Here is a 12,035-nt window from a genome sequence, read left to right as displayed (position 1 = left end):
TGTGAGACCAGGACAGTGTGGGTTAAGGTGTGAGACCAGGACAGTGTGGGTTAAGGTGTTAGATCAGGACAGTGTGGGTTAAGGTGTGAGACCAGGACAGTGTGGGTTAAGGTGTTAGACCAGGACAGTGTGGGTTAAGGTGTGAGACCAGGACAGTGTGGGTTAAGGTGTTAGACCAGGACAGTGTGGGTTAAGGTGTTAGATCAGGACAGTGTGGGTTAAGGTGTTAGACCAGGACAGTGTGGGTTAAGGTGTTAGACCAGGACAGTGTGGGTTAAGGTGTTAGACCAGGACAGTGTGGGTTAAGGTGTTAGATCAGGACAGTGTGGGTTAAGGTGTTAGACCAGGACAGTGTGGGTTAAGGTGTGAGACCAGGACAGTGTGGGTTAAGGTGTGAGACCAGGACAGAGTGGGTTAAGGTGTGAGACCAGGACAGAGTGGGTTAAGGTGTGAGACCAGGACAGTGTGGGTTAAGGTGTGAGACCAGGACAGAGTGGGTTAAGGTGTTAGACCAGGACAGTGTGGGTTAAGGTGTGAGACCAGGACAGTGTGGGTTAAGGTGTGAGACCAGGACAGTGTGGGTTAAGGTGTGAGACCAGGACAGTGTGGGTTAAGGTGTGAGACCAGGACAGTGTGGGTTAAGGTGTGAGACCAGGACAGTGTGGGTTAAGGTATGAGACCAGGACAGTGTGGGTTAAGGTGTGAGACCAGGACAGAGTGGGTTAAGGTGTGAGACCAGGACAGTGTGGGTTAAGGTGTGAGACCAGGACAGAGTGGGTTAAAGTGTGAGACCAGGACAGTGTGGGTTAAGGTGTGAGACCAGGACAGTGTGGGTTAAGGTGTGAGACCAGGACAGTGTGGGTTAAGGTGTGAGACCAGGACAGTGTGGGTTAAGGTGTGAGACCAGGACAGTGTGGGTTAAGGTGTTAGACCAGGACAGTGTGGGTTAAGGTGTGAGACCAGGACAGTGTGGGTTAAGGTGTGAGACCAGGACAGTGTGGGTTAAGGTGTTAGATCAGGACAGTGTGGGTTAAGGTGTGAGACCAGGACAGTGTGGGTTAAGGTGTGAGACCAGGACAGTGTGGGTTAAGGTGTTAGACCAGAACAGTGTGGGTTAAGGTGTGAGACCAGGACAGTGTGGGTTAAGGTGTGAGACCAGGACAGAGTGGGTTAAGGTGTGAGACCAGGACAGTGTGGGTTAAGGTGTTAGACCAGGACAGTGTGGGTTAAGGTGTGAGACCAGGACAGAGTGGGTTAAGGTGTTAGACCAGGACAGAGTGGGTTAAGGTGTGAGACCAGGACAGTGTGGGTTAAGGTGTGAGACCAGGACAGTGTGGGTTAAGGTGTTAGACCAGGACAGTGTGGGTTAAGGTGTGAGACCAGGACAGTGTGGGTTAAGGTGTTAGACCAGGACAGTGTGGGTTAAGGTGTGAGACCAGGACAGTGTGGGTTAAGGTGTGAGACCAGGACAGTGTGGGTTAAGGTGTGAGACCAGGACAGTGTGGGTTAAGGTGTTAGACCAGGACAGTGTGGGTTAAGGTGTGAGACCAGGACAGTGTGGGTTAAGGTGTGAGACCAGGACAGAGTGGGTTAAGGTGTGAGACCAGGACAGTGTGGGTTAAGGTGTGAGACCAGGACAGTGTGGGTTAAGGTGTGAGACCAGGACAGTGTGGGTTAAGGTGTGAGACCAGGACAGTGTGGGTTAAGGTGTGAGACCAGGACAGTGTGGGTTAAGGTGTGAGACCAGGACAGAGTGGGTTAAGGTGTGAGACCAGGACAGTGTGGGTTAAGGTGTGAGACCAGGACAGAGTGGGTTAAGGTGTGAGACCAGGACAGTGTGGGTTAAGGTGTGAGACCAGGACAGTGTGGGTTAAGGTGTGAGACCAGGACAGTGTGGGTTAAGGTGTGAGACCAGGACAGTGTGGGTTAAGGTGTGAGACCAGGACAGTGTGGGTTAAGGTGTGAGACCAGGACAGTGTGGGTTAAGGTGTGAGACCAGGACAGTGTGGGTTAAGGTGTGAGACCAGGACAGTGTGGGTTAAGGTGTGAGACCAGGACAGTGTGGGTTAAGGTGTGAGACCAGGACAGTGTGGGTTAAGGTGTTAGACCAGGACAGAGTGGGTTAAGGTGTGAGACCAGGACAGTGTGGGTTAAGGTGTTAGACCAGGACAGTGTGGGTTAGGGTGTGAGACCAGGACAGTGTGGGTTAAGGTGTGAGACCAGGACAGTGTGGGTTAAGGTGTGAGACCAGGACAGTGTGGGTTAAGGTGTGAGACCAGGACAGTGTGGGTTAAGGTGTGAGACCAGGACAGTGTGGGTTAAGGTGTGAGACCAGGACAGAGTGGGTTAAGGTGTGAGACCAGGACAGTGTGGGTTAAGGTGTTAGACCAGAACAGTGTGGGTTAAGGTGTGAGACCAGGACAGTGTGGGTTAAGGTGTGAGACCAGGACAGTGTGGGTTAAGGTGTGAGACCAGGACAGTGTGGGTTAAGGTGTGAGACCAGGACAGAGTGGGTTAAGGTATTAGACCAGGACAGTGTGGGTTAAGGTGTGAGACCAGGACAGTGTGGGTTAAGGTGTGAGACCAGGACAGTGTGGGTTAAGGTGTGAGACCAGGACAGTGTGGGTTAAGGTGTTAGATCAGGACAGTGTGGGTTAAGGTGTGAGACCAGGACAGTGTGGGTTAAGGTGTTAGACCAGGACAGTGTGGGTTAAGGTGTGGTGTTTGCCCAAGGGTGTGTGTTTGTGAAACCAGAGTGGCATACTGTACGTGAGACGAAAGATGAAGTGGATCAGGCCATGGTGGGCATTGCCAAAATGAATTTTAACAAAAAACAAATTCAAGTAGTTTCTCTAGCTCAGGAGCGGAATGCATGAGCCAGAAGAGAATGTGTGCGGGATGGAGACAAGTCATGATTCATGCGCAGAAAGCTTTCTCAATCCGCAAAACACAACATAAATCCCAGAATGTTTTTCATATCAAGATCACAACACCATATCTACTCGAGGGAAGTCTGGTTTGCGGGGTCAGCGTTGGCACGCGTGTAGCTTCCAACCTGCACCGACCGGCATGGTAAAGTGCGGTTACATGAACATATTGGCGATTCGCAAGCCCAGTCAGAAATTTTTGCGGGGTGGTGGTGCTGGTGCGTCAAAATCAGTTCTCATGATTTCGAAGCAGTCGGAAGATGAACGTTACGTGAGCAGCTGAATATGAAGCTTCGCAGGCTGTTGCCGTATAGCAGCACCCAGCCTGATGACCATCGGCTGCTCTATGTTTTGACTCATGCCCTAGACTTGATCGGATGGGTTCCTCGATTCAACAGACCCAAATCAACGGTCAATGTTGACCTTTTTTAGCAATTCTCAGTAGACTGAATAAATTAAAGACTGGTAGACAGATTTGCGGATTCAAATTTAGATTTTAAACTGTTTAATGAGGGCCAGAGTGTTATGTTGCACCGATGTACCGCCAATATGTCCAACTAACTCCCACGACCCACACGGGAGGCTATATAAAATGTTGTGCCTTGGTAACTTGCTTTTCTAGTTGTTACCACCATCCACTGCTACTTAGTTAGGCACAACTAATCACGATAAAAGTACACAATTCGATACTTGCACACGTATCCCTCGATTTACGAAAGTTCGATGGAAGAAATTTTGCCGGCACTGACCGGGAGGTAGGTATGGCGCGGGCGGGCCGGAGGGAGCGGGCGACGCGTGGACGTGCAGGCCCGGCGGCGGCGGGGGAGCGTGCTGCTGCGGGACCAGCGGGGCCGCCGCTGGCGCCGCGCGCCCGTGGGCCGCGAGCCTCGTCACGTTGAGGGCCACCAAGTGGCCGGCGGGCGCGCGGATGTGCACCACGCACGACGTGGAGCCTCCTCGCTGCTGCAGCGACGTCACCGCCAGGCGCTCAGCGAGCTCCGCCCACGGGGGCACGCATTCTGGGGGGGGGGGGGGGGGGGGGGGTGCGGGGGGGGGTGCGGGGGGGGTGAGAGACAGGGGAGGACGAACAATACGCGCGTGAGGTCAGGGTTCAGCCCCTCGACCACTCGCTCACAAACCGCTGTCACGAGAGATTGGCCTCCGCTAGAGGAAACTCGAGATATCCCTTCGGGAAGGTATCTTGTACGACGCCTCACGAGACGAGAAAGCATCTTTAACGCTTCAACCCCACGGCATGCAACCTGCCAATCGAGTGCGGCGAACCCATTTTGTACCAATTCTAGATTTGAAGCTATCGTGACTGCAAGGATTCACATTCTTAGGTTTTTTTGGGAAAGTCACGTAGGTAAAAAAATTAAATTAATAAAAGTAAAATAAAAATAAAAGTATATAGACAAGGACTGTTTTCTTGGACCTGAAGACGGAGGCTTGTGTTGCCTCCGAAACGTCGTGATTTTTATTTTATTTTTATTTTACTTTTATTAATTTTAATTTTTTACCTACGTGACTTTACCGAAAAAACCTAAGAATATGAACCATTTGTACCACTCGGTGGACAGAGGCAGGGCAACGTAAGAAACTCGCAGGTTGTTTGCAACTGCCACGCCTGGAGGTCGAACCGGCGACCTCTGGATTGCGAGTCCAGAGTACGATAACCTTAATAACTGTTACATCACGGCAGTATCTCACATGGGGAGCAGGGGGAACAGAGGTAGAGACATGCACACACGAGTAATTGTTCACACGGGGGTAAAGGCGCACACACAGGGATAGAGAAAGAGGTACGGATATATGCATATAAAGGTAGAAACAGATTTACACACAACGGTATAGGAACATGTACACTAAGGAGAAAACCAGGTCCGTCGAGGCGACAGAGTCTGAATGAAACAACACACGAGCTTGGAGCATATATATAAGCTGGGCGCATTGACAAAGGAATTTGCATATCAAAAGGAATTTAGCATATTTATGGGAAATGCAGGAATGTGATTAGTACTGCATATGCATGTGCATTATGCAGGATTAACAGCATCAAAGGGAGCTGCAGTTACTGCTGCAGCAGCAGCAGCAACTGCTGCTGCAGCAGTAACTGCAGCTCCCTTTGATGCTGTTAATCCTGCATAATGCACATTCCTGCATTTCCCATAAATATGCTAAATTCCTTTTGATATGCAAATTCCTTTGTCAATGCGCCCAGCTTATATATATGCTCCAAGCTCGTGTGCTGTTTCATTCAGACTCTGTCGCCTCGACGGACCTGGTTTTCACCTGAGGACGGCTGCTTGCGTTGTGGCCGAAACGTCGTGAGAATTGTTTTATTATGTTTTATTTTTATTATTTTATTACTTCCCTTCTACGTGACTTTACCGAAAGAACCAAGAAGATGAATCCCTGCAGTCACGAAAGCTTTAAATCGAAATGTACACTAAGGTGAAGCGACGTAAATATACACACAAGTGTACAGGAACATATACAGGGACAAATACATGGACACACAGGGTGTGTACATTATACACAGGAGTACAGAGGCCAACAAACATGGGACACACACACACACAAGCACGGGGCAGAGACACACACACAGGGTACCAGGGGACACATGTACAGAGTGCACAGAGATCAGACATTGAGCACATACAGGGGTGGAGCCAGTACAGAAGCGTGAGCACAGCGGGTCAGGAAGACGTACTCCCATGGGTGCAAGGACGTGTACACAAAGACGTGAACACAAAGACGTACAGACACATACACAATCAGGCAGAAACATGGGACAATGGAGACAGAGGTAAGGAGACAGGGTACAGCGATATGGACACACAGGGGTATAAAAAGACACACACAGGGGTACAGGGGTACAGACAAACAGACAGCAGTACAGACACGTACACGCATGCAGCAGTACAGACACGTAAATGCATGCAGCAGTACAGACACGTACATGCATGCAGCAGTACAGACACGTACATGCATGCAGCAGTACAGATACGTACATGCATGCAGCTACATCAACGTGACGCACTCACGCACGTAGACAAGCAAGTAGACAAACAAGTAGACAACAAAATAGAAGCACACACACACATCTGAATTCACCTTAGAGTAACATCACTATCTGCCATCACCTAACCCGGTATAGAATAAATCAGATGAAAATTGCCCCAAATCCAGAACATATGTTCATGTTTGGAATAATTGAACTGGTAAGCAGACCATATGCCTCCAGCAGTTATGCAGCATATTGCTGGGAAATATTAATAACACACGCACACACACTCACTCGTAAACACATGAACACAAAGATGCCCTTGTTGGCATAATAAACAGGGACAGGAGCCATTGGTGAGCACCTATTAAGGCCGGCGCAGCGCGCGGTGGGGTAAAGGGGTGAGCACGGCACAGGCCGGGTCGCCTTTGTCTCCCCAGTGCTGATGTTGACCACACCGCACCCAAGTACAGTAGTTACGACTCTAGGACAGGGGTCGGCAACCAAAACAACAAGATTATTTTTTATTTTCGAATTCGGTAAAAAAAAACGCTCGATGTTTCAAGAGCTGCCAATGCGACGTGAATACGTGACGGTGGTCCTTAATGAATGACGTCACGAAGCGGTCCTTAAAGAGCTGCACGCGGCTCCGGAGCCGTGAGTTGCCGACCCCGACCCTAGGATCAGCTGACCCAGGAGTGAGTGGCTTCTGGTAGAAAACGCAGATTGCCAAATTTCCACCCGTGAGCTCATCCAGGAATGAAAACCTCTGTTCAATCAATAAAACCCTTGACGTGAACCACGTGAGAGATAACATTTAAACGACGATTTTCTTTCTCTGCTTGGAAAGGGAGATCTCGTGAAAATAGCTGGGCGTGGGCAAAGGGCGAGGAGACGGTGGACTAACACTCGAACAATCGCGGTAACATTCTTGCGGGAGGCAACAACACAGGGATAGCGCTAACTTGTACGCACATTTCATAAAGCATCGGCAATTTTAAAAAAATACTAGGCCTACTGAGCTATATTGCTTTTTTTCAGAAGCGACCTGGTCACAAATATTAGCTCAATGAAGTGGCTTATCGCGAGGAAAATTACAGCAGCCAAATACTCTAAACACGTGATGTTGATTCTAAATGTGGAAGGGACCCAGAGAAAAATCCACACGACCGCGGGGAGAGAGACATCGCAAACTCCGAATATAAAGCAGGCGTCAGGTTTGAGATCGAATCCACGACTTCCTGCATACAAGGAGAGGGAGATAACATCTTGCCACCGTGGCACCCCTTACTGCCACTATGAAATAAAAATTGCGTAAAACAAGAAAATGAAGGAACCGTATTGTAAGGGTAGCATCGATTCAGGCATCAACACTGAATCATAAGAATTCGCAAGGTCCTTGTACTGTTTGTCTATACACTGTAGGTCACACATCCAACTCATTGGGAACTGGAATGTAGACGATACATGAAACGGTCGGATCTTGAACATCAATGGAAAATTATCACTATGCCGTGCAATAAAAAAGTGCACCGGTTTGCAGGAGGTTAATCAGTTAGCGGGAGATATGCGATGGTAGTTGTTCAAACAGTGCGGGTATAGGAGTGACGCACGTAATAATGTTGAACGTCTTTCGACAAGCACCGAGGTTGTGCGCGCTCCTCCAACGGCTTCGGCACAGTGGCTTCAGGGCGAAGTTGCGAATGAACGCACGGAGCACGCAAGCACGCCGACTTCATTCACAATCAGCTGGGACCTCAAGGAGCACGTGGGCTCCCGCAACGTACGGTGTAATACTCAGGCCAGTGCGGATGTCCACTTCCTCGTTTCTAAAAGCAATGTTCATAGCCAGACACGAGCCCAACCCAGGGTGAAACGCTCTGCGATAATATAATCCATATTTATAGGTATAAAAATGCTTGTTTTATTTTAATTTAATTCACTGAATACATTCTCAGAGAAACATTTTATTCCTTGAAAGTCAGAGCTTGACAATTGTGACCGGATAGTCCAACGGGCATCCTGCACCTGACGGAACCGAACTTGCGTACATTTGGTAATTCACGAAAGGTAATGATAATACGTGTTCACACAGACACACAGTTCTTCAGCATTTAAAGAGATGCTGCCGTATAAATCCTGTACAGGGCATTTGGGAATGTGGTACAGTGAAGGCAGTGAATCCCACACGAACCACGACACAACTGTAGACACATACACGACCGTAGTCATGCGCACACACACACACAAGTGCCCGGACACTTTCTCAACCACTTAATACCAACTTAAAGAACGCAAGAGCTCACAGTCGTTGAAAGAATGTCGCATTTTTTTTGTTCAACAATATTTTATACATTTTTTTGACAGCTTATGTAACAGTACCTCTTATTAGCGCGGCTGGCTACATACGGTGCGAAAGAAGTTCAACATACATACATGCAACTATTAGACTATCACGGGCTGCAGGATCTTCATGTATGACAAGTGAGTGATGCTCATCAACCATTGCATCCCTTTAGAGCTAATTGATGAAAATTCCACATTCCTATGGAAGGGGTCCGTCCATTTGTGCGACATGGACTGTCAACATTCCGAGAGCTGCAACTCATTTTCATCAACCTCACACATGAGATGGGTGAAAACGATCCCTGGCTGGGATTTGAACTTGAAACTTTATGACTGCGGATAAATTGCTCTGACCACAGCAAAAAAACTGGTGGCAACTATTAATAGACATTATTATCATTACGTTCTGAGTCAGTGCATATTTAAATGTTTTCAAATATTTTTTAAAGAGTAATTAGACACGACGTTGAATCGATAACGATTTTTTTAATTGGCTGGTACCGAGCGGAAATCGATAAAAAACTTTACGGAATCCATCGAGAACCATTTAAAACGAAAAACTCCAAGAGCGTTCCACTTTCTTGGCCTGACCCACAACAAAACGTCTTCAGGGCCCCATCCCATCTGGACAAAAGCAGAGGGCTGCAGGCCGGCCAGACCTGGATGCCAAGGCCCATGCGGCTTACGAGTAAAGTCGAAAGAAAGAAAGAAAATAATGAAATAAACTCTCCCACAAAAATAAAAACACGTCAAAATTTGCTGCCTCTGGGAGCTGGGAAGATGATGTGCTTTCCATGAGCCAGAGGAAAGAGTGAGTGCCTGCCAAGGTATGAAGATCTGTAATCCTTCGGGCTGGGGAGACGGCCCACTGCCAGAACACGGCCGGCAGCGGGGGGCTGGACGGATGAGGGGGGGGAGCGCTAAGCGTGGGATGGAACCCGCTCCTCCTCCTTACGCGTGACTCCACGGGTTTGTACCACGCAGCCCTGATCGAGCCCCACGAGAAAATGTGCTTCCCCCCCACCCCAAGCCTCAAGCCGTCCTGATATTAAACCGCCGGCTGCACTTTTATTATCGCTTTCATTCCTCCGAAGCAAATCCGCAAGCCGAGCGCACGCGCACACACAAAAAAACCACACCGCCGCAGGCAAACAGCGGACACGTTCGCTCGTTCCTCCATATATTCCCCACGACGGCTAGAATATAACGTTGCCGAAGGAATTGTCAAAAAAAAAATGACAAAAGAGAGGGCGACGGCCCGTATCCTCGGCTGACCCCCTCTCTACGCACATCTCCCGGAGCTGCTGCCCGCTCCCTCATGCCCTCTCGCTCTGCCAGATCCACTGCCTCATTCGGAGATATCCCCCACGTCAAGAATTCAACTGCTTCGATGGGGGGAGGGGGGGACTGCTGATGCGTGGTGACGGCGCCCGCAATTATATTGTCTCTTCGAAAGGGCAACGTTCAGGCTTCCATTTCACGTGATCTTGATATGCAACAGTTTCACAGAAACCCAAGTAAACATGAATCTCAGCCGTATTCAATCCTAAATTGATCTTCCAGTGAGTGAAGCGTAGAAAATTTTACAAAAAGATAATCATGCAAAGGGATAAGTTGGCTTCATGCTCAAACAGGGGGACTTGGAGATTAACTTCTTGCAAGGTCAACTCAGCCAGAAATGAGCCACAGAGCCTCCCTTGGATCCACAAAACTTAAAGGGAGCACCACAGACATGGCATCCCAGACACGAACTCATCACGGTCAATCCACTGCTGGATGAAAGCGTTCCCAAGCCACCACAATCTCCTCATAATCCTCCGATGAATAACTTTAAATCCTACGATAATAATACAGTTGTTATTTATAAGGATATGTAAATTAGAAGCTATCATAAAATAATTCTAGTATTACAGTGCATAAATTTAAGTTAAAACTACAAACACACAGATCCCGCATTTGAATGCGAGTTTCAGTACCGCATGATTAAAATGACCAGCTTCTCAAGGAAAGATTCTCAGCACAGCTACGAATGACTGCACAAAAAAACCCATCACGTTACATTTGGTTTTCCACTTCATTTAGCTAATTTGCAGCTCTGAGAATTAATAACACCGGTGACAAACATTTCTCTTTCACAGGTTGCGTGAGGGAAAAAATGAAGTACTTGTGAAGGAATCTCAAACGTAGTTTGCATGATATATCTTTGCACTCTCCTGACGAGTTCTAAATGGACACGGTCTCATTAATAGACAGCGACGGCATAATTGTACTAAAATTGGAGAGAAAAACAATACAAATATTGAATCCAGGAAAATGCTGCGTTACTTCTAAAACCTCAAATAACCAGGCCGTAATTTTTAATAAATGACCCTTCCTGTACTGCTAGTGATGTCGTGTGAACACAACCCGACAGAGTTGCGCACATTCGCAACACGCACGGGTCTCAGCCGCAGTCTCATAAACCCAACTGGCTTACGGCGACAAAAATGTGCACCAAGGCAATCGGACCTACTCAAGTGTCTCACGATGCTGAGCGCACTCCATGGGATCGAGACGCCCTCGACCCAAGGCGGGCGCGCGCGTGATCCTGTCGCTCACCCCTTGCCAGACGACAAAGCCTGTAGGGACAGGTGCTCTGACTCCGCCCAGGCCAGGAAGTCCAAACCTCCACCATTAGAGAGCGACACTTGGGGGGAGCCACGACAACTCACCATCGCCACAGCCGTCATGTCGTCACAGCGAACGAGAACTTGCTTCAAATATAGAAAGAAGAGAACTTGCTTCCCGTCAGAGCCTGCTCCGAAAGTAACGGACTGCTAGATGCACTGCTCTGTCCGCTTTGCCCATCTGTCTTGGACGGATCTGCAATGGAGGTGTGCTCCCCCACCCCCACGTGCTCGCATCGGTTGCGAGGATCAAGTCTGGCGGAGGGTCACCTGGCGGGAGATCCTTCTGCAGATTCCACTGCTTTGCCCGCCAGAGGGGACTCTGCAACTCTTGCGGGGTCAGTTCGACTTGTTGATCGAGACTGCTGTGATACGGATCACATTGACGCAGTATGTACGTACGTGTTTTGAACTTCTTTTGCACCGTACGTAGCCAACCGCGCTAATCGGAGGTGCAGGGAAGGACAACAAACGAAAGCACAAAAATAAGTTCTAAAGAAATGAGTTTTCAATCTAGATTTAAAAGTGCACAGCTCTAGTGGCTTCCTAATATCTGAAGGAAGAGCGTTGCAGATGACCACAGAAGTACATCTGAAAGCGCACGATGCGGTGACCGTCTTTGTTTGATGGCTAGCCAAAAGCCGCTGTGAGGATGACCGGACTTCACGTGGTGGTCTATGCTCCTTGACTATATCAGAAAGGTATTGTGGTTCATTTTTGGCAAGCCCACTCTAGTGGTCTCATGTGTAGTCTCGCCCAGGGCACCATCTCCGCAGTGGAGGCCATGTGCCCCAGGAGGACGAGGATGCTCCTTGTCCTGGGGGCAGAAAAGCAACACCTTGGTACATCCGGACATTGCTTCATCCAGATGTCGGCACCGGGGTGGTTAAGAGTCACCGAGTCGGTTGGAGGACGCACTTGGCTGGGTCGACCACCCAAATGTGGTCCTCAAGGAGTTGAAGGACAGCATCGGTCCTGCTGGAGTTTGAGACGTGATGGTGTTCATCCAGACAGGGGTAAATGTGAACACCTCTCTCTTTCTCTTATAGATGACACCAACATGGCCGGGAGAACCTTGGTGGACGCCCT

The 12,035-nt window shown here is 48.9% G+C and overlaps 1 protein-coding gene across 2 annotated transcripts in view; it reads right to left on the bottom strand.

Moving 5' to 3' along the window:
- The window catches only part of LDLRAD4 (low density lipoprotein receptor class A domain containing 4), a 193,608-nt gene that overhangs the window by 156,579 nt on the left and 24,994 nt on the right, over positions 1-12,035 (bottom strand). For both annotated transcript variants that reach the window (XM_061572094.1, XM_061572095.1), the window contains one exon: positions 3,677-3,946. In XM_061572094.1, coding sequence (XP_061428078.1) covers positions 3,677-3,946 — 270 coding nt within the window. The remainder of the gene's footprint in view (positions 1-3,676; positions 3,947-12,035) is intronic.

The sequence above is a fragment of the Lethenteron reissneri genome, chromosome 49, assembly GCF_015708825.2.
Source record: "Lethenteron reissneri isolate LAM-NWPU_2019-01 chromosome 49, ASM1570882v1, whole genome shotgun sequence".
Lineage (NCBI taxonomy): Eukaryota > Metazoa > Chordata > Hyperoartia > Petromyzontiformes > Petromyzontidae > Lethenteron > Lethenteron reissneri.
Note: the sequence above shows the minus strand (reverse complement) of the source record. Positions and strands in the feature narration are given on the sequence as shown.